The sequence below is a fragment of the Schistocerca americana genome, chromosome 4, assembly GCF_021461395.2.
Source record: "Schistocerca americana isolate TAMUIC-IGC-003095 chromosome 4, iqSchAmer2.1, whole genome shotgun sequence".
In the NCBI taxonomy this organism is placed as follows: Eukaryota; Metazoa; Arthropoda; class Insecta; order Orthoptera; family Acrididae; genus Schistocerca; species Schistocerca americana.
This window is the reverse complement of record NC_060122.1, coordinates 726,451,973-726,478,438: the sequence shown is the minus strand read 5'-3', so window position 1 is coordinate 726,478,438 and position 26,466 is coordinate 726,451,973. Positions and strand designations below refer to the sequence as shown.

At 44.6% G+C, this 26,466-nt stretch overlaps 1 protein-coding gene across 1 annotated transcript in view; it reads left to right on the top strand.

The window, feature by feature from the left end:
• The window catches only part of LOC124613745, a 220,269-nt gene that overhangs the window by 7,522 nt on the left and 186,281 nt on the right, over positions 1–26,466 (top strand). Inside the window, exons 3-5 of the mRNA XM_047142462.1 lie at positions 7,086–7,340; positions 15,064–15,255; positions 23,509–23,723. Of these exons, the coding sequence (XP_046998418.1) occupies positions 7,086–7,340; positions 15,064–15,255; positions 23,509–23,723 (662 nt within the window). The remainder of the gene's footprint in view (positions 1–7,085; positions 7,341–15,063; positions 15,256–23,508; positions 23,724–26,466) is intronic.

The window sequence follows — 26,466 nt, the reverse complement described above, 5'->3', positions numbered from 1 at the left end:
TGACGCGCCTAGAACCGCTCGGCCACAACGGTCGGCTGATAATAAGTGTCTTCTGTGAGTGTAATGTGTGTGGTGTCGTGTCGTGTTTGTTTTGGATGGTGGTGATGTGAGAAGAGAGAGTGTGAAATCTGGTACCGCCACATAGCCCACTCGAGTAGCACTAAGGGGGTCGCCAAGCCATCCAACGGTCCGATCACCATGAACAGTACCACATACGCTCACTTCATGAGACACTGCGAAGAGGTTTGGAATTTAATCCCAGACTTTGGCGCAAAATCTGGTTGTCAGGTACTGTACGTTACAACTCAGCCTTTCCTTTACCGTAAAGGCAAAGGCAAATCAGTGAGCAGCACGTGGCGTGCCCAGGAGGTTACCCACGCTCGATGTTGCATAACTTCGGTGACCTGACGGACACCGGTGTATTCAAAGAGACAAGGCCGTTAGTATTGTGGTAATTATAATGTGTAGAACGTACAGTCTTCCACATTTTTGTAAGCAATAATTATTCAATCATTTCTCGATCTCTCTGAACACGTGCAAAGCCCTTTACTTGGAGTAATATAATCACAGAGAAAACGACCAGTTTGGTATCTGATTACAAAATCAGTGGTTAACAACTTGCACACGTTGCAACGTATTTAGGAGTAATGGTGATGAGCGCTATGAAATTGGACGATCATGTAAAATCAGTGTTATAAAAGGCAAATGCAAGACTTAATTGTTGTTGGTAGGTCTCTAGGTAGGTGCAGTGCACGTTCAAAATCAATCGTGTGGAAGACGCCAATGCGACCAATTCTAGAATACTGTTGCAGTGATTTCATCCTTGCCACGCTAGCATGACTACAGACATCGATCAGATTCAGAGACGTCATGCTATACGTAGGATCGTAACAGATCGGTGTAGCCTACACAAAGTAGAACAGAAATCCTCGGAGAACTGAATGGGCATGCTTGGAGGAAAGACAACTTTTTTTGGTAAATTTAGAGAACATCGACAAAGACTATGCGATCATTATACCCCCCACCCCACTGTGTACCACCTGTAGGGGGAGGCGGGGTGGCATGACAGTAACGTAAGAAAAATTAGGGCTAGTACAGATAGGCATATAGACTCCATCAACACTCAAATAAACTTGAAAAAATAATTACTGATCTTATTACGTCGTACGCTCCGTCGTACCTTGTACAATGGCTTGCGGAGTATTTCTGTAGACGTAGATAATGAAGCGAGAGTGCTGTTCAAAGTCCAATTCATAAAATGGTTACAACGGTCGCAGGTTCGAATCCTGCCTCGGGCATGGATGTGTGTGATGCCCTTAGGTTAGTTAGGTTTAAGTAGTTCTACGTTCTAGGGGACTGATGACCTCAGATGTTAAGTCCCATAGTGCTCAGAGCTATTTGAACCATTTTGAACCTTTTCCCCTATTAAGAAAGTGCAACCAGAGGTTGTACAGAGTTTCAGGGAGAGCATAAGGGAACAATTGACATGAATGGGGGAAAGAAATACAGTAGAAGAAGAATTGGTAGCTTTGAGGGATGAAATAGTGAAGGCAGCAGAGGATCAAATAGGTATAAAGACGAGGGCTAGTAGAAACCCTTGGGTAACAGAAGAAATATTGAATTTAATTGATTAAAGGAGAAAATATAAAAATGCATTAAATGAAGCAGACAAAAAGGAATACAAACGTCTCAAAAATAATATCGACAGGCAGTGCAAATTGGCTAAGCTAGAGGACAAATGTAAGGATGTAGCGGCTTATCTCACTAGGGGTAAGATAGATACTGCCTACAGGAAAATTAAAGAGACCTTTGGAGAAAGGAGAACCACTTGCATGAATATCAAGAGCTTTGATGCATTTCTAAGCAAAGAAGGGAAAGTAGAAAGGTGGGAGGAGTATATAGAGGGTCTATACAAGAGCGATATACTTTAGAACAATATTATGGAAATGGAAGAGGATGTAGATGAAGATGAAATGGGAGATATGATACTGCGTGAAAAGTTTGACAGAGCACTGAAAGACCTGAGTCGAAACAAGGCCCCAGGAGTAGACAACATTCCATTAGAACTACTGACAGCCTTGGGAGAGCCAGTCCTGACAGGACTCTACCATCTGGTGAGCAGGATGTATGAGACAGGCGAAATACCCTCAGACTTCAAGAAGAATATAATAATTCCAATCCCAAAGAAATCAGGTGTTGACAGATGTGAAAATTACCGAACTATCAGTTTAATAAGTCACAGCTGCAAAATACTAACACGTATTCTTTACAGACGAATGGAAAAACTGATAGAACCCGACCTCGGGGAAGATCAGTTTGGATTCCGTAGAAATGTTGGAACACGTGAGGCAACACTGACCCTACGACTTATCTTAGAAGAAACATTAAGGAAAGGCAAACTTATGTTTCTAGCAATTGTAGACTTAGAGAAAGTTATTGACAATGTTGACTGGAATACTCTCTTTCGAATTCTAAAGGTGGCAGGGGTAAAATACAGGGAGCGAAAGGCTGTTTACAATTTGTACAGAAACCAGATGGCAGTTTTAAGAGTCGAGGAGCATGAAAGGGAAGCAGTGGTTGGGAAGGGAGTGAGACAGGGTTGTAGCCTATCCCCGATGTTATTCAATCTGTATATTGAGCAAGCAGTAAAGGAAACAAAAAGGAAAGTTCGGAGTAGGTATTAAAATCCATGGAGAACAAATAAAAACTTTGAGGTTCGCCGATGACATTGTAATTCTGTAAGAGGCAGCAAAGGACTTGGAAGAGCAGTTGAACGGAACAGACAGTGTCTTGAAAGGAGGGTATAAGATGAACATCAACAAAAGCAAAACGAGGATAATGGAATGTAGTCGAATTAAGTCGGGTGATGCTGAGGGAATTAGATTAGGAAATTAGACACTTAAAGTAGTAAAGGAGTTTTGCTATTTGGTGAGCAAAATAACTGATGATGGTCGAAGTAGAGAGGATATAAAATATAAACTGGCAATGGCAAGGAAAGCGTTTCTGAAGAAGAAAAATTTGTTAACATCGAGTATAGATTTAAATGTCAGGAAGTCGTTTTTGAAAGTGTTTGTGTGGAGTGTAGCCATGTATGGAAGTGAAACGTGGACGATAAATAGTTTAGACAAGAAGAGAATAGAAGCTTTCGAAATGTGGTGCTACAGAAGAATGCTGAAGATTAGATGGGTAGATCACATTACTAATGAGGAGATATTGAATAGGATTGGGGAGAAGAGGAGCATGTGGCACAACTTGACTAGAATAAGGGATCGGTTGGTAGGACATGTTGAGAGACATCGAGTGATCACCAATTTAGTATTGGAGGGCAGCGTGGAGGGTAAAAATCGCAGAGGGAGACCAAGAGATGAATACACTAAGCAGATTCGTAAGGATGTAGGCTGCAGTAGGTACTGGGAGATGAAGAAGCTTGCAGAGGATAGGGTAGCATGGAGAGCTGCATCAAACCAGTCTCAGGACTGAAGACCACAACAACAACAACAACAACAACAAGAAAGTGCAGACAACAGACAAATAGTACATTATCATTCACAAGACGAAGATTATTCAAATATGATCCACTAACAGGAATTCTGTTTACATTTACAGTTTACGAATCTGAAAACTTGCTCCTATGTTGCTGAGTATAGTTTCTGTTGGTATGTTGCTCCGTCCTGTTTCAGCTTAAATTACGTCAGAGACTCGTGACTTTCGAGAAATTATAGGGAGATCATAACTTTGCGTTAGTCATCGAATGGAGTGCCCTTCTCATCTAGACAACGCTTGTGTAAGTGAACACAGCCACGTACGGTGCAGTTTTCCTGGAAGGGCAACCTCCGCTGCTGCTAGAGGACAGGACGCTATCTCGCTGTTGCAGATAGCAGGAATGTGAGAAGCCCTGGCTGGCGCCGGGCGTGTGTGCCCGCCTCGTGTGTCCACACGGAGCGCACTCGTCCATTAGGAAAACAAACACCCGGCTCATTACGGAAGCGAGCCGCCGCCCGCCGCGCGCTCGAACGCCGGGTTCATTCACGACAGCCGCCGAGTGCTTTCGGAGCTGCTAACACACTGGGGCACTAGTCAAGCTGCAGGCATCGGTAGTACTCAAAACCTGGTGTTTCTTAACTATCAAGTCATATTTTGGGCGTTTGCAGTGTGAAACTCAGCTCGTTCAGTAGCAGACAACGGCCTACACACAATTACTCACAAGTTCCATCTGTGATCGAAAGAAGCAGAATCTTTGGCTATTTGCATAGCCTCTCTCTTAGACCATTTACCAGACGTTTTGTAAAGGTATAGGAAGAGCCACAGTACTAACATTTACAGTTTGTATAAAATATAACTTCCCCGGCTGGTAGTTATTTAATTCCAGTGGCAAGATTTACGAAAAATTTTTACCCAGTGTACTTCATATCTCACTGAATCAAAATGAACTTCATATCTCACTGAATCAAAATGAACTTGTAACGAAGGTCATGGATATTTTTTGAGGTAGTTGTAATGGACATGGTACAATACGTGAGTGAAGATGTTAGTAGTTTCTATTACAAAAGGAATTATGATGTCTCAAGAGTGAAAGTATCAACCGGTAGCTAATACTATTCTCCAGGGAACACCCTCAGTCTTCGGAGAGTTGAAGGGTTCGTGTACATTATAAGTAACCTCGTTGTGATCTTCAGCTCGAAGTAGTCTGTGAACCCGCGACTTGTTAAATATTATTCTTATCTGTAGAGTAACTTAATTTGTACTTAAAAGCCGGCACTTGGGAACTCGGATCTTTTAAGGCTTTTGTTGCGTCTTTAAATACAACACTTATCAAATGATAGCTACCTTGTTACAGTAGACCTTCTGGGTAGCGAATATCAAGCGCTTTTTCGATATATTCATTACTGATATAAACTTCTGGTCATTGGTATTCCTTGACTGCGTGGTTGGTGCAAAAACTCTTTGCTGCCTTTGACTACTTTGCCCTTCAAGACTCCAAGTACGTCTCCAAATCTCTTGGAACGGCTCGGAGACCAGGCAGAATACCTCATGCAAATAATAAAATACACAGGATTTACCCCCTAATAAATCTCCTCACATAATAATTAAAACTTTATATTCTGAACGATTGTCCTGGATAACAAAAGTGCGTATAATTCTACAAGATAAATCTTGTTCAGATATATTTAAAATTAATACGAGATTTCGCTTCCACTCAACGAAATTATTTATTTTCAGACTTCGGCTACAAAATATCTGGAAAATCTCGTACCTACGCAAGAGGATACTTTCGTGCAGCATTGCCATAACACAAGGCTGAAAGTGCACATCAGAAAAAAACAAGCTAAGGAAGATAATCATCAATACACGGGGCCAACACCCTCAAACTTTGAGAACAACGCAGAATATGTGTGCCCTCTCTGGTACAGGTCTATCCATGCCAAAGAATTTGACAAGGCTCTCAACAAGAGGTACAAAGTTCTTAATGGAAGTGCTGTATCAGAGGGATGTCTGCGACGTACACTGCTTGCGAAGGTACAGCGTCTGGCATGTATTGCTCGCCCAGACGGAACAAAACTGACCACGAAGTCCATACATGCATTGCATGATTACAGAACAGCCGTCCAGAGACTGAGGTCCAGTAAAAGTTCCGTGAAAACCACCAACATGTTGCAAATGACTTCATCCAAAGCCAGAATGGAAATGTGGAAAGCACAGCCAGAAAACAATGCTCATTGGCCTCTTAGGCTGAAAATCTCCCTAATGCTCGCCAAGAGAAGTGCAGTACCTGGCGTTCCCTCAGTCGCCTATTTTCTGTTGTCGGAAGATCCAGGTGTAATGTCGTAATATGAAGATTTCCAGTTGTCACGGGCAGGCCTTCCATGAAACACAAAGCTTGTACCACTTGCTCTGTTGCCGGTTCTGTCATACGTCTACACTGAGGAAGATCAGCTTCGTGCGACTCCATATGGCCTCGAGGTTGCCCGCTTTTGGTCATCCATGGTGTAATTTTCCATTCACTTATACACAGACACGATTAAGTTACTTGTTTCATACACTAACTGAGCGAAAGTATTCAGACACCGGTGTAATACAGTACTGGCCACTCGTCAGCGAGGCAGAACCGTCACTATAAAAGGAGGCGGAGAGTAGGCCTAGTGTGTCGTTAGAAGCAGTGGCAGTAGAGGGGGCCGGTCAGCAGAGCTCAGTGATTTCGAACGTCAACTGGTCATTGGATGCATCAGGCACATTTCATATTCTTCCAAAGCTGCTGAAGTGGACTGTTGGTGATGTGACTAAAACGGAAATGAAATAAAATGAGTGTATAGCATCGATAGCCGGGAGGCCCATCTGGGGAAGTTCGGCCGCCAAGTGTAAGTCTTATGTCAGTCGACGCCACACTGGGCGACTTGCGCGCCGCTGATGAGGATGAAATGATGATGAGGACAACACGACACCCAGTCCCCGAGCGGAGAAAAGCTCCAACCCGGCTGGGAATCGAACCCGTGCCAGCTCGCGTGGGAGGCGAGAACGTTACCACCCAGCTAAGCAGGCGGACACTAAGGGGAGTGTTTTCGTCGTTAGGGAGTGGTCCCCTTTCTTCACTTAATAAAACGCTAAATGCGGAAGGATATGAACACTTTTTACAGCAGAGGTACAGTTAGGAGACGATGTTCATTTGTATCCCTGTGACAATGGACCCTGTCACAAAGAAGTATCTGTGAGGCAATGGACGCTCCTGCCCAGAGTCCCTACCTGAACCCAACGGAACATCTTTGGAATGAATTAGAACGTCGAATTCGCTCCAGACTCCAGCGTCCAACATCGCTACTTTCTCTGGTTTCAGCGATTGAGGAAAAATGGGCTGCCATTCCTCCACAGACATTCAGGCACCTCATTGAACTGTCTCCAGCAAAGTTCAAGCCGTCATGAAGGAGAAGGGTGAGCGCACCACGTATTAATGTCCACAGACAGGTGTTCGGCTACTTTTGATCAGATGGTGTATATTCACTATTTTAGTGTGTGTGTGTGTGTGTGTGTGTTTGACGTAAAATCGACTGGAGGGCCTTGTTGGAGATGTGGCTTGTTTGGTGTGCCGGCAGGTGGCGCCGGCGCCGGCGCCCCCGGTGCGGGACGCGAGCAGCCTGAAGGGCGTGCGCGTGGGCGCGGGCCACGAGAAGTTCCCGTCGTGGCCGGGGTCCGCGGAGCGAGACCAGCCGCAGGGCGTGCGGCCGGCGCCGGGCGGCGGCTCGCACCGCTCCAAGTCGTGGACCGACCACACCAACTACCCCAAGGAGAAGGCCGTGCCCTACTCCCGGCCCTACATGAAGCGGCCCAGCCCCGCCTTCACGCAGCAGGTCAGTCAACAGACCCGCAAATCTCTTCACGTACAGAGTATACCCGATTACACGATCAGTCCTTCTCGCTCTTTTTACGTTCTGTAGTGGGAGGGGGATATTCCTACGAGAAAAGTCAAATGGAACCGACATATACAGCCAGTAGTAGAAAAGGAGTGTTGAAGGGGACTTTGTTACTGACAAGGGAACCTCCCCATCGCACCCCCCTCAGATTTAGTTATAACTTGGCACAGAGGATAGGCCTTGATAAACTGAACACAGATCAATTGAGAAAACAGGAAGAAGTTGTGTGGAACTGTGAAAAAATAAGCAAAATATACAAACTGAGTAGTCCATGGGCTACATAGGCAACATCAAGGAAAACGTGAGCTGAGGAGCGCCGTGGTCCCGTGGAAGCGTGCGCAGCTGCAGAAGGAGAGGTCCTTGGTTCAAGTCTTCCCACGAGTGAAAATTTTACTTTCTTTATTTTTGCATAGTTATTATCTGTCCGTTCGTTCATTGACGTCTCTGTTCACTGTAATAAGTTTAGTGTCTGTGTTTTGCGACCGCATCGCAAAAGCGTGCGATTAGTAGACGAAAGGACGTGCCTCTCCAATCGGAACCGAAAACATTTGATCGCAAGGCCATTGGTCAACCGATTCCTCCACAGGAAAACACATCTGATATATTCTATACGACACTGGTGACGGCATGTGCGTCACATGACAGGAATATGTTGTCGACCCATCTAACTTGTACACTTGGCGAATGGGTAAATAGATTCTTCTACCTTGCCCGATTTAGGTTTTCTTGTGGATGTGATAATCACTCCCAAAAAAGTGATGAAAACATAAGAGTTTGTCACATAAACTGAAAATAAAAAATTAAAGTTTTCACTCGATGGAAGATTTGAACCAAGGACCTTTCGTTCCGTAGCTGCTCACGTTACCACGAGACCAGGGCGCTCCTGCAGCCCCTGTGTCCTTGATGTTGCCTATCCCATGAACTACTCAGTTTGTATATTTTGCTTATTTTTTCACAGTTCCACACAACTTATTCCTGTTTTCTCAATTGATCTGTGTTCAGTTTTTCAAGGCCTATCCACTGTGTCAACTTATAACTAAATCTGAGGGGGGTGCGATGGGGAGGTTCCCTTGTGAGGAGATTTTTGCGTCTACAGAGTATCTACAGTGCTGGCCGTTAAAAGTACTACAACAGGAAGGAAAACGAAAGAAATTTTACTTCTGCGTGTATGTTGTAGTACGAAGGTACGATTTCTAGGTGATTGAGAGAAACTACGGAGCTAAATTTAGTATACAGAGCTACCACTCCTGGCAACAACAGTGGCTCTAACCTGTCTGGCCATAGAGTTGAACAGAGCTTGTATGACAGGTATGGGCACGTCACTCCATCCTGCTTCAACGATACGCCAGAATTCGTCAATCGTAGTGGGAGGCGAGTGGTGGTATGCCAACCAGTGACAGGTGTTCGATGTAGGTGAGACATCTGCAGAAAGTGCTGCTCATTGCAGTAGTCGAATACACCCTGTGTTGGAGTAGCACAGCATGGGCGTCATACCGTCTGTTGTGAATGCAGTAAATGAATACCACTAATAGTTCAGCCCAAACACTCACTGTATCAGAAAAAGTTTTCCCTGCTACGGTTCCATAAAGTCGGCTGAGCTACACACTTGCAAATAAACACTTTTGCGTTAGTGCGACAGTATAACAAACATGTGGTAGCACAATAAGAAATAATATGTAACATTTTAAGAGTATATTACAATATGGTACTTTGGTGCAACTTGATGTGTTGCACTTGATTTCCGAAACCTAATACAGCGAAATCTAAATAAGTTTCTTGTATCTTGCCCGTCTATATATAGTCACTACAACTGATTATAACTGGCCGGCCGAAGTGGGCGTGCGGTTAAAGGCGCTGCAGTCTGGAACCGCAAGACCGCTACGGTCGCAGGTTCGAATCCTGCCTCGGGCATCGATGTTTGTGATGTCCTTAGGTTAGTTAGGTTTAACTAGTTCTAAGTTCTAGGGGACTAATGACCTCAGCAGTTGAGTCCCATAGTGCTCAGAGCCATTTGAACAATTTGAACTGATTATAACTGCTCAAAAAAAATGTTCAGATGTGTGTGAACTCCTAAGGGACCAAACTGCTTAGACCATCGGGCCCTAGATTTACACACTACTTAACCTAACTTATGCTAAGAACAACACACGCGCACCCATGCCTGAGGGAGGACTCTAACCTCCGGTGGGAGGGGCCGCGCAGTCCGTGACATGGCGCCTCAAACCGCGCGGCCACTCCGTACAGCTGATTATAACTGCGCAGGCACTCAGTTACTGGTCGTAATCCTCCATAAATGTCGACTGCCAAGTCGGAAGGTAGTCTTCAGAGTACCGTACTGATCTGGCACCAGTCACTGAACGGTACTGTCTAATTGGTGCTGCGGAACTGTCAGAGTGTGCACGACGGGTCGTGTTTTGGTGCCTGCCGGTTTCCCTGTCCGCCCGTACAAGGCGGAAGCGAAGTAGTCACTGGTTGAGAACGTTCCCTATTCGCTGTCCACACTATTGGGGGACGTACACGATGCGCTGGAGGAAGTGGTGCAAAAGCAGGAAGAGTTCAGGGTTTGTGAATGCCGTCTGGAGGCTGTTGCAGGCGAGCGATTGTGCCTCTGTGGTGGTAGCCTCTCACAGTATTTGCTGTATATCTCTTGCTCGACACACAACAGTCGCGTCATGGAAACTTCGAAGACAGGGTATGGTTCAAATCGCTCTGAGCACTATGGGACTTAACATCTGAGGTCATCAGTCCCCTAGAACTTAGAACTACTTAAACCAAACCAACCCAAGGACATCACACACATCCATGCCCGAGGCAGGATTCGAACCTGCGACCGTAGCGGTCCCGCGGTTCCAGAGTGAAGCGCCTAGAACCGCTCGGCCACATCGGCCGGCATCAAAGCATTGTTACATACTAAGCAGAGTTAAAGAAATTGGAATAGACAAGAGTGCTGGTGCAAGTAGTCGTATCATCAACAGTATGACGAAAGACCAGGAATCTTTCTGCTTTAAAATGTCCTCGCATATGAATTCCAGATACAGATCCATTATAATTTACGCAGTTTCTTGTTAAAACTAATAAACTGTCAAGTACGTCATGTAATAATGTGGAAAATACATTACATTTGTCTCAAAACCCTTTGTACTAATATGCGATCTGGGAGGAATATATTTTTTAAATTACGTTCGATTGTAAAACTTGCAGCAGTAATTGACACTCCTGGATAGTTCACACAGTTACCACTATGTGTAACTGTGAAACATTAGTCACTAGTTTCGGTTACAACCACCTTATTTATGCACATAAAATTTTAAAAGATATAAAGTAGTAAATAAAATGATAAAACTTACGAATTGTGAAGTTAACATAAAGTTAATACATAATGTCAGTGCACGATACATGTAAGGCGGGCGTTGTGGATTGGTATGACTTACACTGTGTTGTAATTGTAATTAGCGGTCTCAGTGTGAACCCAATGTTTGACATGAATAGTCCACTTGGGACTGTGTGCGCATGCATGTGTTTTGAACATTGCGACTTACATTTAGAGGTATCTGTTTTATAACTGACTTACATTAGAGCTTATGCAACTGTAGATTTCATAAGGCATGCATGTTACCTTATTGTAAATGATTTTTCACACGTTTTTAACACTGAAGATGGTCACACGGTGACCGAAACCTAAATGTGCAATAAACATTATTTTTGAGACTAAGTGCTGTACCCTTTATTATTTGAAATGAATACAGTCGCAGTGCACAACTTTTTCCCGTAGGGAAACGACCTGATTTTGTTAAAGTGTTTTCAGTTCATCGAAGAGGTTTGGCAACAGGGGTCAAACCAGATCGGAGACGCGATAATTTGATCGTAAAAAACTAGTATCGGCCAAGCGAAGGAAGGCAGTGCAACAGGGATGCGCAGGACTCAGGGATCTGCTGGAAGGAAGGCGATGTTGTTTTCGTGAAACCCTTTTGGCTAAACCGGTACTCCAGACAGACTGTGCAACAGTTTTGAAAGCGCTGCAGTTGCAGCTTTCTAAGTGCAACCGTCTGCAAACTACTTGAAAGCGACTACAGAGTTTGCTGACGAAACATGTGAAGTTCTGAGGTCCAAAATCTTTTCAGTGCTCTCATTAGTTCACGAAGACGGTGACGGGTGTTCCAAGACCAGTTCTTTGAAAGGAAATTTTTTTGAATATTTCCCACGTGGAACAAACTGTTATTGTTGAAAAACCAAAAGTTAAATGAACGCCAATGATGTTCCGATGAGACATTTTCGGGACTATTCGACAAATGCCAGGTGGCCGCAGTGGGAGAGGAAATACCCGCGGCGGTGTTGGTTATCAGCGGGACTCTTGTTGTTGCGTCCCTAATCAGCCGAGGAATGCGTAAATGAAGCTGGAGGGGCAGCCAGATAGTGGGAGCTGTTCCCTGATGAGGCTCTATTTGTGTGTCGGGAGCCTCACTCCAGCTGCAAGCAGAGGCCTGGGCAGTGTCATACTGAGATGGTACAGTGGGACACGTGCGAGTGAAACTCAAGTCGGTCTCTGACAATATTTTAGAAACGTCAGTGCAAGAAGTTGCACGTAAATTGCGAAGCGATAGTGGCACCAAGTTTGCCAGCTAACAAATTTAAGTTCCCTTTTTCTATCTTTGTGTTTCAATAAACTTCTTAGAGTTGTAACTATCTGGTAACGTGATACGAGAAGAAGTAGACGCTGGGTTGCAAGATATAGGAAATCTAGTATTACAATTGGAATCTGAAAAAACTTTGGAGGACTTGCGATCAAACAAGGCACAAGTGGTAGACAACATTCCTCCGGAATTTATAAAATCGACAGGAGAAGTGGCAACCAATTATTTTAGTTAGTGTGTGGAATCTACACTGTCAAAAAAGAAAGTAACACCCTCAAGGACAAGGTTACTTTGTTTAAAAGTGAGGTGGCAGGTTCATCATTGTAGGACCATATGACAGCAAATTCAGACCAAATGAAACACACGTGTCACAGCAAGGGGTGTCCAGAAAGACGCATTAATACCGGGTGATCAAAAAGTCAGTATAAATTTGAAAACTGAATAAATCACGGAATAATGTAGATAGAGAGGTACAAATTGACACACATGCTTGGAATGACATGGGGTTTTATTAGAACCAAAAAAATACAAAATTTCAAAAAATGTCCGACAGATGGTGCTTCATCTGATCAGAATAGCAATAAATAGCATAACAAAGTAAGACAAAGCAAAGATGATGATCTTTACAGGAAATGCTCAATATGTCCACCATCATTCCTCAACAATAGCTGTGGTCGAGGAATAATGTTGTGAACAGCACTGTACAGCATGTCCGTAGTTATGGTGAGGCATTGGCGCCGGATGTTGTCTTTCAGCATCCCTAAAGATGTTGGTCGATCACGATACACTTGCGACTTCAGGTAACCCCAAAGCCAATAATCGCACGGACTGAGGTTTGGGGACCTGGGAGGCCAAGCATGACGAAAGTGGCGGCTGAGCACACGATCATCAGCAAACGACGCGCGCAAGAGATCTTTCACGAGTCTAGCAATATGGGGTGGAGCGCCATCCTCCATAAACATCGTACGTTCCAGCAGGTGTTTATCAGCCAGGCTGGCGATGATGCGATTCTGTAACATATCGGCGTACCTCTCACCCGTCACGGTAGCAGTTTTGCTGTCCAGCTGTGAGACATTTTGTGATTTTTTTTGTTCTAATAAAACCGCATATCATTCCAAGCATTTGTGTCAATTTTTACCTCTCTATCTACATTATTCTGTGGTTTATGAAGTTTTCAAATTTATACTGACTTTTTGATCACCCGGTACATAGTGTACCCCACACCTCCCCCTCCAGCGACAACGCAGGAGTGTATTCTCGCATGCAAACGATCACAAAGTTGCCGAATAGCTCCTGTGACAGACTGTCAAGCATATTGCACCTTTTGTTGCAATTCGGTAGTGGTTCTTGCAAGCTCTGGAGAATGAGTAAGTTGCCCCTCCATCACGTCCCATAAGTGTTCAGTTGGCGAGAGATCTGGTGATTTTGCTGGCCAGGTAGTTGTTCTACACCACAAAGAGCAAGTTGCGTCGCAGCAGCCGTAAGTAGACGTGAATTGTCCTGCTGAAAAAGCGCGTCACCCTCCTATCGAAGAAATGACAGTGCGCGGAGATAATCAGGCCTGTGAAATGTAGTGGGTAATGGTTACTTTACTCTGCAGAAACACCAAATATGACCGCGAATTTTAACTTATGCTCCCCCCCCCCCCCCCCCCACACACACACACACACAGCATGAAATCTGTGATGGGACCTGCGTGTGGTCGGCGAATGGAACAGGCAGCTCACCAGGTCACGCCATACAGACTTATGTCCACCACTCCCACACAGGCAGAAACTGTTCTCATCAGTGAAGACAACAGAGATCAATTCCTCTCTCCAGTCAGCTCTTTCACGACACCAGAGTAGCCGTGCGTGGCAGTGTCGTGGTGTCAGCGGTAGCCTGGCCGGACGCACATGTGATCTTAATCCTGCTGCAAGAAGACGGTTCTCAGTTGTCCCTGATCACACAGCCGGTTCAACACAGTGCCCGGATTTCGCCTGAATGATGTTCCGTCGGTCGCCGCAGCTCGCAGAATCCGTCGATCTTGACGTCCAGTACCTGGTCTACAGGTGTGGGACTGTTCCACTGATCACTGTTGAAAACAGCGACACTCTACCGATACGTCTTGTTGAACATCTGCATAAGGCCGCCTACGCCCATCTAACTTGTGGCCCCGTTCAGATGACAACATAACAGTTTTGTGTCCCGTGCTCGACTCTCTAGGCGCGGTTGCCCGTAAAGATACTCCACAACTAAACCAGCGATACGACAGTACACTTACAATGTTGTCTGGTCGGACGAGTCTACTTTCAAATTGTATCGAGCGGATGGGCGTGCACGGGTATGGAGACATCCTCATGAATTCACGGACCCTGCATGTCAGCAGGGTACTGTTCAAGCTGGTGGAGGCTCTGTAACGGTGTGGGACGTGTGCAGTTGGAGTGATATGGGGCCCCTGAAACCTCTAGATAAGTCTCTGACCGTTGACACGTACGTAAACATGCTGTCTGATGAGCTGCATCCATTCACGTCCATTGCGCATTCCGACAGACTTGGGCAATTCCAGCAGCCCATTGCGACACCCAGCACGTCCAGAATTGGTACCGAGTGGCTCCAGGAACACTCTACTGGGTCTAAACACTTCTGCTGGGGACCAAACTCCCCAGATATGGAACATTATTGAGCATATCTGGGATGCCTCGCAACGTGCTGTTCAGAAGAGATCTCCACCCCCTCGTACTCTTACGGATTTAGGTGTCAATTACCTCCAGCACTACTTCTGACGTCAATCGAGTCCATGCTACGTCGTGTTGCGGCACTTCTGCGTGCTCGCGGGGACCCTACAAGATATTAGGTAGATGTACCAGTTCCTTTAGCTCTTCATTGTAGTATGTTAGAACTCTACACTCGGAAGTCATATGGTAATTGACGTCATTGATGTTCTCTCTTTGTGGTTGGAGGTACCTACTACGATTAGTGGAATTTGAGCAGAAAGTCGCGTAAGCACAGTGTACAGGGAAGTGAGTGGCCGCCTGGTGTGCCCGCAGCTGAAGACGGTGATGGAGCGCTGCGAGAAGATCCCCCCAGAGACGTTCCTGCCGCGCGTGGAGCGCGACCGCGACCGTGAACCGGACTGCGACTACAACGCCCCCAGCCCGCCGGAGCGAGACAAGCCGCAGCTGACGCAGGCAGAGCTCGACCACTACGCGCGCTCCTACCAGGACGCCGCCGACCACCAGGTGAGTCCGCCGCGAGGGGGCGCTAAAGCCACGACTCCACTGAGGCTGTAAAAGTTCTGTCAGGATCTGTTCATATATCTCTGTAGCGTGTCACATCATCTATAAATCATGATCACATCTCCAATGACCTATCAGTTTTTATTGATATTCCTCATTTTGCTTAAACTTGAAGGAAGTCAACCACCGTTTTATCAAATCGTATTGGTACAGGAACCAGATGACAGTTATAAGAGTCGAGGGGCACGAAAGAGAAGCAGTGGTTGGGAAGGGAGTCAGACAGGGTTGTAGCCTCTCCCCGATGTTATTCAATCTGTATATTGAGCAAGCAGTAAAGGAAACAAAAGAAAAATTCGGAGTAGGTATTAAAATCCATGGAGAAGAAATAAAAACTTTGAGGTTCGCCGATGACACTGTAATTCTGTCAGAGACAGCAAAGGACTTACAAGAGCAGTTGAACAGAATGGACATTGTCTTGAAAGGAGGGTATAAGATGAACATCAACAAAAGCAAAAAGAGGATAATGGTATGTAGTCGAATTAAGTCGGGTGATGCTGAGGGAATTAGATTAGGAAATTAGACACTTAAAGTAGTAAAGGAGTTTTGCTATTTGGTGAGCAAAATAACTGATGACGTTCGAAGTAGAGAGGATATAAAATGTAGACTGGCAATGGCAAGGAAAGCGTTTCTGAAGAAGAGAAATTTGTTAACATCGAGTGTTCATTTAAGTGTCAGGAAGTCGTTTCTGAAAGTATTTGTATGGAGTGTAGCCATGTATGGAAGTGAAACATGGACGATAAATAGTTTAAACAAGAAGAGAATATAAGCTTTCGAAATGTGGCGCTACAGAAGAATGCTGAAGATTAGATGGGTAGATCACATAACTAATGAGGAGATATTGAATGGGATTGGCGAGAAGAGAAGTTTGTGGCACGACTTGACTAGAAGAAGGGATCGGTTGGTAGGACATGTTCTGAGGCATCAAGGGATCACCAATTTAGTATTGGAGGGCAGCGTGAAGGGTAAAAATCGTAGAGGGAGACCAAGAGATGAATACACCAAGCAGATTCAGAAGGATTTAGGTTGCAGTAGGTACTGGGAGATGAAGAAGCTTGCTCAGGATAGAGTAGCATGGAGAGATGCATCAAACCAGTCTCAGAACAGAAGACCACAACAAGAAAAACAACATTGGTAATATTGCTATTTTAATTTCTGTGCTTGAATATTAAATTTTGGTGGTTGAAATTACATTTATTACTTTCATTTGATCTTTAACTCTTTTGAGGTAAAGCTTCCACACTGATAAATTATGAATCTGTTACTTAGCTGGTTGTATGTTGGCTCCATTGTCTTCATCTTCGGGGCATAATTGCTGTCCCGAGTTTTTCTTGTACAAAGAAAACTGGAACCTTCCAAAACGCGAGAGTTCGGTGGATGACTTCAAATACTAAATAATAAAAATTCGTCCATTGTAGCTACTGTACTTTCTTTAAACATTCAAACGACTAGTTCATAATAATCATTCAACTTCCACAGTAATGTAAGTTCCATCTGCTCACATGAGCTACAAAGTTCCAACTACCCCCTAAAATTGCACAAACATGTCTGACTTTAAATCGTCTCTTTCTGACTAGCGAGACATATCAAAGAGATTAACGACTGCAGGCAAAAAATCTAAACGTCTACACGCTGGCAATGAATGTGTTTAAACTGCCGTTACACATACTTTTTTTCCATACATGTAACAAAATTTTCTGAAAACATTGTTTTAAATAAATTTTACATAGTTATGTTTCTTGATAATTGACTTAAAAAATATTCTGTTCATATAGAATGAAAGCAGCACTACACAATGTATATCATTTACATATAAACTGGTTTACACAAAGCTATAATTTTTTTATAAATGAAGTGATCTATGCTCACTGTTATCGAAGTGTTCCTAATACGTTTTGGGCTCAGTTACATCATAAGCGGATATAAATAAAATTTTTAATTTTGATGAAAGGTTTGCAGTCCCGGCGCAATGTTGGTACTGACCTTCAACACATTTATCATACAATGATAGGCTTCCACAACCCGTTCTCTTAGTTACTGGGAAATCTTCAGGGTTGTATGGTCGTCGTCCAAGAAATTTTTGTGTGTTCCTAATGTTCAGTCCAGAGATGCCTTATATCTCTTCAGAGATGCGTGAATGAGTTTCATGAGTCGATACCTGTCTAAAGGAATACAGACGCCTTTGTAAATTGAGGAACGCAGAAAAATCAGCTGTAACAGAGCGTGCTCTTCAGTCAGGAAATGATGCAGTGAAATTTTTTGAAACCAAAATTTTATCTACAATGAGGAACTTTTGTCTACGGTTACACAGAGAAGTCATTGAAGTATATAAACATTGGGACAATTTTAAGAGAACAGAAGCCATGACTCTTAACAGTATATCGACGGTAACTTTACAAAATCTATAGATAATTTTTATCTTTGACAGACGACAGTTCGATAGCTGAGTTTTATCTTCGATATGGATTATCTCTGCCGATCAGACCCCTCGTCACGGAATCTGCGTCGCTCTCCCACATCCCAGCCGTCAGTGTGAGTCTCTAAAATGAATGCTGTACAACTGGCGTTCGGCTGAAATCGGTCGATTTGGCTGCAGTGATAGACTGATCTTCAGCGTAGCCTGAGTTCTAGGTCAGGTTGAAAGGTGATGATTTGGTTGTGAGTTGACGAAGACAAATGAAGGCTATGGTAACAGACTGATCTCTACCGTAGCCTATTGCTTACGTTCGCGCCATATTTAGCCGTTGTAATCAGTGGAACTCATTCAGATGATCGTTTCGTCAGTCGGCGATGCTCAAAGGAACCAGGAGCCCCTCTGAAAGTGCCTACCGCATCATTGGACGAGAAGTTAGAAACCCGACCATACAATCTGGAATATTCACCAGCAGCTTCAACACTCGAAATAACTTTAGCAAGAGAGGGGCTGGGAGCCGTAACGTGCCAGGCCCAAGAAACACAACGCTTTATCAAATAAATTAATGCTCCGAGCTGTTGTTAGAAATTTATTTTAACAAATTAGTAAGCGCAGATAAATGCAAGGAAAGGCCAATAACCAATAAATATTTCGTATTTGGACTTTAAACTGCAATTATAAATGATGGGGTGTTATAAACCTTGACCTCACTCAAGTAGTTCTCCCATTACGCAAATCCAACCAAGCACAGCATGAGTCCAGTTACGACTAAAACAGACAAAAACTGTTTAATTGACCCATGTTCCGACAAATATACGCCAAGCATAAAAAACATTCAATTAACGGTTCAGTTAAGACCTGTAAAGGCAAGAAATGAGAACAGGCAAGGAACGATTATAAAACTGTGTGAAATGTAGACTAGAGAAATATTATCTGACTGCTCATAAGTAATTAAGTAAAATTCAAATCGCAGCCAAAGAACAGGTAACTATGTACATAGCTTGATTTTAAATTGAGATTAACCAGGATAGTTTCATGAAAGAATGTACAAATAAAATTTAAACAAGAAAGCCCCCAAGGCTTCCTTTAAAACAGCAACCCATAAAACTAATATTGGTACCAAAATGAATTGCATAAAGGCAGAACAAATAATATTCATAAATTACGAACCAGGTCCATACCTTATAGACAGAAATAACAGTGGCATAACCAGTGTAGGTAATCCCTGCCGATAAACTCCTTAACTCAAACCAAATCACGTAATATAAGGAATCATGCGGCATAGCCCATAGCTCTGAATAGTAGCTCATACAGTCTACACATAAAGAAGCTCACCAAACAAGTCCATACGCCAAAGCAATTGCACTTTGCCTGTGACTTCTGTAGACACAAACAACACACCATCTCTATGGCCACCTTCCACCAAATTCGAGTAACGCCGTTCTCGGACGTGTAAATTGATAGATTATACAACATCGACTCGCTCAAATGATATTTAGATTTGGATGTAGCTTGTAGCGTCCGTGCCCAGTTTAACTGCCAGCAGTTAACTTTGGATGGCCATCATCCAGCTATCGATGGTCGACGACTGAGCGCGAGGCCACGAGGACCGCCGTTAAATGCACACACCACAGAATACGAATGCCCCCTTGTGAGACGTGAGGTAGGCGGAAGCTTAGCAACAGGCAAAGACGCTACATCGCACTTCCAATAACATATCAAAACAGCGCACAGATCAACACAGTTAGCGGCGTTTTCCGAACGCGAAACTTTTACCATTTCAAGGGAAAAGCATGACACTGGCGCTAATTAACCCCCCTCTATTACGGTGGTTGAGATCACACATATACTACGGTTGGGTCAGATCGGACCAAAAGGGGGGATAAGTGAAGAAGTGTACGTAGCTTATCGATGTGATCGGGTCAACGGCTTTCCCACGACTGACGAGTAGGTGGCCTTGGACGACAGCATGGAGCGCCCTCTAGGTTATCCACGGCGCGAAATATAACTTTGAACTGGGTTGCATACGACCCTCCGTAGTAGAGGAGGGTTCAAATTAAGAACAGATTTTTTTCCATGCTATAGAGAGCTTTACCAGATTTTTTCGTGACTTTTGTAGTGGGTGCTTTATACTTGTAACGAGAAAAAAAAAACCAGACATATTCCGACGCTTGGTAAACGCAAAGTGATACAAAACTTTGGGAAGATCCCCTGCCGAACAAGATATTTTGGTCATCAAGGGAAAAAAAAGACTGAGGTCAATAGTTTTCCAGATGAGACTTGATAAGTTTGAAACGGTACGTGGATAGAAAAATTTCATTCGTTTCAAGAAACTTAAGGCAACTCCAGCCTTAATTAATTTTGATATGGTTGGGTACCGCACGGAGGCTTTTCAGAATTTTGACTTCACTTTCTATCGCCACGGAGAGCGGCGGCGATTTATCGGCTGGCTGAACTACCGACTGAGCAATTTGGTGGCAGCCTTTGCACATCCTGACCAACAATACGCAGCCATCACAGCACCTCCTTGCTCATATCGCTGGCTGCTTGTTGTTTTCTTCACTTTCGTTGACATTGTATTGCTCGACATCACTTGAAATAACAAACGTGCAAAAACTTGGATTGGTCTTGGTGTTCAGAACCGACAAGGCGAGAGAGAGAGAGAGAGAGAGCTATCGGCATAGAAATGACTTCTTCAAAGGAAGAAATTCACCCACGCTTTATTACAGAAGCAAGTTTCCAAAATTATTTAACAATCAACATGAAATTATTTTCTGGGTTGCTCATGGTCGTCAAACACATTTGACGAAAACTGACAATGATACTGCATCAGACAAGCTGTGAGCTGTGAGGAGAGGTCTTGTAGCACTTACAGTTTTTAGCAACTAACCCAATTTATGGGTGTAGTCGTACCTCCACATTTATTACGCAAAATTGTTTCTGAAACCTGGAATGTCATTTAAAGATGCCCGAGGTTAGGTGGTGTCACCTGCTAGTTTAAGAAACTGGTTTCAGATTAGAAGTAGGAAGACTGAAAACTTTTGTGCTACACATCATGTAATAAATACGGCAACAGATGGACGAGAAATAAAGCATTCAGCAATTGTTATAATCGAAAAAAAGTGATTGCTACACTTTGGTCTTCATAGCAGATGGCGTTGCGATCGGTTCGATTTTTTAACACTTTAAACAATGAAGTGAGCCTATTTTATGAATAAAAGTCCGACAACTGTTTGTATTTACAAGATGCATCCGAAAAGTTCGGTGAATAGTGTCCGAAAATAAAGGAAGCAAGAGTTACAAATTAAATACCTTTATCGGCCTTCAAAGCAATCACCATTAGTTTCAACACACTTCTGTTGGTTCAAATGGCTCTAAGCACTGTGGGACTTAACACCTGAGGTCATCAGTCCCCTAAACTTAAAACTACTTAATACTAACTAACGTAAGGACAGCACCCACATCCATGCCCGAGGCAGGATTCGAACCTGCGACCATAGCGGCAGCGCGGTTCCAGACTGAAGCGCCTAGAACCGCTCGGCCTCAACGGCCGGCCACACCTCTGACGTCGGCTGCAGATTTGTTGGAAACTGTCAACAAACACTTCTTGTGGAATCACTCGAATCACTATGGTTACGCGTTGTTAGATATCCGCAACGTCTGCGTCCTCAACTTTCTGGCTCATCTCGAGGTGGCTGTTCCTCAACACCCTCCTTATTCTCCAGAACTGGCGCCAGCAGAAAGTTTCCCTACCTTTAAATTAGCCCTGAAAGGCTTACGCTTGCTCAGCACTTGTTGAGTTTCGAGTAATTTTACAACCGATGCCAGAAGAGTGTTGATTACTTCCAGCTCAGTAAAGCTACTTTACTTGTAACTCCTATTTCCTTTATTTTCTGAGACTATTCAGCGATCTTTTCAGATGCAACTCGTAGTTTATTTCCAATACATACAATATGTATCATTTACTGCCAGTGTGAGCAACATGAGACCATTGTTCAAATGTTCAAATGTTCAAATGTGTGTGAAATCTTATGGGACTTAACTGCTAAGGTCATCAGTCCCTAAGCTTACACACTACTTAACCTAAGGATAAACACACACACCTATGCCGTAGAGAGGACTCGAACCTCCGCCGGGACCAGCCGCACAGTCCATGACTGCAGCGCCTTAGAGTGCTCGGCTGATCCCGCGCGGCATGAAACCATTATGGGTTTGATAAAAGAAAAATACAGTTCTTCATTCCTTGCATCTCGATTGCTGTGATCCTCGCACGACGTGTCAAATATCTGCAGTATTTAAATGTCTGCTGAAAACCTACCATCGAAGTTTCGTCCACCTTGCACTCCGTCGTGGTTGCTATATGTTAACAGCGTTTATTCCTGCGCAGGGGGATAAGAGAGGAACTTTTGCCGTGCGATTGGCACGACAGCAGTACACGTGGCAAAATTTGCTGGATGAAGTAGTGGGGAGGAACGCTTGTCGGGTGGTCACACCCAACCGACCGCCCGACAAGCAAAATCGGCCTGTCAGTCGCTCAACAAGGTTTCACACGTACAATTTGTTGATCGGTCGCCCGATAAATTGGAGCGTGGAGACTGCGTTACAGACAGTACTTGTCTCTATAGTGTCGGCACTCGGGACAGACGCCAGCTAATTTAAATGAGAGTGTGAGTGAGCGCAGGTATACACCGTTCATCTCCTTTCCCAAGGTGGCTTCCATTAAACCCCCCTCCCGGATGATGCCCTCTCTCCGTCCATCTATCCCTCCTATCAGCTCTGATCCCCACCCCCCACCCCCTCCTTTCCTCCATCCTTTCCCTGGGCTCCCTCTTCCCCCCCCCCCCCCTTTCCATCCTGTTTTCTCCCCAAAAAAATGGTTCAAATGGCTCTGAGCACTATGGGACTCAACTGCTGTGGTCATAAGTCCCCTAGAACTTAGAACTACTTAAACCTAACTAACCTAAGGACATCACACACATTCATGCCCGAGGCAGGATTCGAACCTGCGACCGTAGCGGTCGTGCGGTTCCAGACTGTAGCGCCTTTAACCGCTCGGCCACTCCGGCCGGCGTTTTCTCCCCGCCTACCCTCTCCCTACCTGCCTTCTCCCCCCTCCCGAGTCCTTTTGTATTCCCCTCCTCTGCCTTCCCTACTCCCTGTCGCGTCTGCCCAGCACCCCCCACCCCTCTTATGGGTCCTCATCCCCCGTCAGGCGCCCATAACACCATATCCATCCATCCATCATCCCCCGTCGGCTCCTTTCCCCCCTCCCCACCCTTCGCGTTTCCTCTCCATCCCCCCTTTTTTATTTTCCCATCATCTGTCCAGTTTCCCCCCACCTGCTCTCGGCTGTGGTACGTCACATTTGCCACCCTTTTAGTGCAGTGTTCCAGTGAATGTTCAGTGTTGTTCGTCTTTCTAGTGTTGCGAACATAAACCATGCTGTCGCTGGGTGTGAATTTTATGTCTTTTGCGAACAGAAACCAGACTGTCGCCGTGTTCTTGAATTGTCTGTCTATTATTTTACCTGTCTGCTTCGTATTTATTTTATTCGCATCATCATCCCTTTCTTCTATGTTTTAAGTTCCACGATTTTTTTTCGCCATGTTACTATTCAAGTCTTCGATTTTATCGTTTGTTTTTATTGTTTATTCTCTTCATCTTTTTAAAACAGTCTGTAGCCTGAAGAGCGGCGTACTAAGCTGCTGCCAGCCCGCCCCCTTCGGGGGAATCGAAATTCAATAAACAAAAAAAAGCGCAGGTAGTGCAGAGGTGCGTCTGGGCAGTTCCCGCAGGTGGCGCAGCCGCAGGTGCAGGTGCAGGTGCAGCTGCAGATGGCGGTGAGCGAGAAGGCGCTGACGCAGCGCGACCTGGAGGAGTACGCCCGCGCCTACGGCGACGCGCAGGCCGCCGGGGCCGGCGCCGGCTACGCCCAGTCGGAGGGCTACCACAGCTACGTCTCCAGCAGCGACTCCTCCACCAACACGCCCTTCCTCGACAGGTCAGTATTTTCTCAACACCGTGTCATTACCGTCTTCGCCGGCCGAAGTGGCCGTGCGGTTAAAGGCGCTGCAGCCTGGAACCGCAAGACCGCTACGGCCGCAGGTTCGAATCCTGCCTCGGGCATGGATGTTTGTGATGACCTTAGGTTAGTTAGGTTTAACTAGTTCTAAGTTCTAGGGGACTAATGACCTCAGCAGTTGAGTCCCATAGTGCTCAGAGCCATTTGAACCATTACCGTCTTCTTCCATTTCAAGGGGTACGTGTTAGCCCCTTCCGAGGTGTGTCGTCTCCATCTCTTCGCCTGCCGTCGTATAACCCGTCTTCTAGATTGTTTAAAATGTAATGCTTGTTATGGCAGACGATCAGATTGACATCCTTTTGATGTAATCAAATTATTTTACTTTATACCGGGTGATCAAAAAATCAGTATAAATTTGAAAACTTAATAAACCACGTAATAATGTAGATAGAGAGGTAAAAAATTGACACACATGCTTGGAATGACATGGGGTTTTATTAGAACCACCTCATATTGTTAGACGCGTGAAAGATCTCTTGCGCGCGTCGTTTGGTGATGATCGTGTGCTCAGCCGCCATTTTCGTCATGCTTGGCCTCCCAGGTCTCCAGACCTCAGTCCGTGCGATTATTGGCTTTGGGGTTACCTGAAATCGCAAGTGTATCGTGATTGACCGACATCTCCAGGGATGCTGAAAGACAACATCCGGCGCCAATGCCTCACCATAACTCCGGACATGCTTTACAGCGCTGTTCACAACATTATTCCTCGACTACAGCTATTGTTGAGCAATGATGGTGGACATATTGAGCATTTCCTGTAAAGAACATCATCTTTGCTTTGTCTTACTTTGTTATGCTAATTATTGCTATTCTGATCAGATGAAGCGCCACCTGTCGGACATTTTTTGAACTTTTGTATTTTTTTGGTTCTAATAAAACCCCATGTCATTCCAAGCATGTGTGTCAATTTGTACCTCTCTATCTACATTATTCCGTGATTTATTCAGTTTTCAAATTTATACTGACTTTTTGATCACCCAGTATATCACAAATTCACCAAAAAATAGCTTTGACACAGCGCTCCGCATTCACAATTCAACAGCATGTTCCATAGCTGTGAAATCACCCCTCTAAAACAGAAACAGATGGACGGAGAAAAATGAACAGGCAAGTAGTACGATATGTTGGAGGGATGAAATTTGAGAGGCTATTTCCGAAGTTGCCATCCTGGATGCAACTCGTAATTTTCATCTGGAAGCGTATCACACAGACAGAGAATTGCAGGATAAAAATGGTGGCTTTCATTTGAGCATAGCCATACTTATTCTTGAATTATATCCAAAACAGTACGGTAATTGCAGATTCCGATGATGGCACTTACAGGATATAGGGTGTGTTCGAGGTGTTGTCTAGGACTTTGCAAGGTTGTTATCTGCTTCTTTAACCAACACATGTACCGTAATGCGAGTACAGGCATTAAGAACCCGCTGCATGAGTTGTGTAAGGCTTCTGATCTTCACCGCATACACAATTGATTACTTTCACACGTCGCCACAGATGGAAACCTAATGGACTTAACTCGGGGAGACATAGCGGCCACTCCGCGGGCGGTCTGTGACCTATCCATCTCTGGGGAAACTGAATATCCAGAAACGTCCGGACAGCTAGTCCGTGACGAGCTGGGGCATAATAGTGCTGAAAGAAAGTTAGAAATGTCCCGTCTTCAGACAATAGCAACAGCAACACATCTTCATCTAACAACTATAAATAACATGCTAATGTTAGTGCAATGACAACTCGGTGACTGTAGGAAGATAAAGACGACTTAGAGAAAATTTCTAGTTGGTTTGATGAATGGCAGCTAGCTGTAAATTTAGAAATATGCAAGTTGCAAGAACAAACCTGTAATGTATTACTAGTATCCTACTTGACACAGTGAAGTCGTTTAAATATCTGGGCATAACGTTTCAAAGCGATGTGAAATGGAACGAGCATGTGAGAATTGTGGTAAGGAAGGCGAATGGCCGACTTCAGTTTTTTGGGAGAATTTTAGGGAAGAATGTTTTTCACATGCAAAGGGGATCGCATACAGGACGCTGGAGCAACCTATTCTTGAGTACTGCTCGAGTGTTTGCGATCTGTACCAGGTCAGATTTAAGCAAGACATCAAAGCTGATTTGTTATAGGTAGGTTCGAACAACACGTGTTACGGAGATGCTTCGGGAACTCAAAAGGGAATCTGGAGGGAAGGCGACGTTCTTTTCGAGAAACAATTTTGAGAAAATTTAGGAAACCGGCATTTGAAGGTGTCTGCCAAACGATTCGACAGTCGTTTTTTCCTCCTGCGAGTGGAATATGAAAGGAAATGACTAGTAGTGTACACAGTACCAGCTGCCACGCACCGTACTGTGACTTGCGGAGAATCGATGTTGATGTAGATGTAGAAAGTGAGGATCTCAAAAAAAAATGGTTCAAATGGCTCTGAGCACTATGGTACTTAAATTCTAAGGTCATCAGTCCACTAGAACTTAGACCTACTTAAACCTAACTAACCTAAGGACATCACACACATCCATGCCCGAGGCAGGATTCGAACCTGCGACCGTAGCGGTTGCGCGGTTCGCGGTTCCAGACTGTAGCGCCTAGAACCGCTCGGCCACCCCAGCCGGCGAGGATCTCATATTCTACACCAAACCACCACTTTCGATACGCCAACTACCTT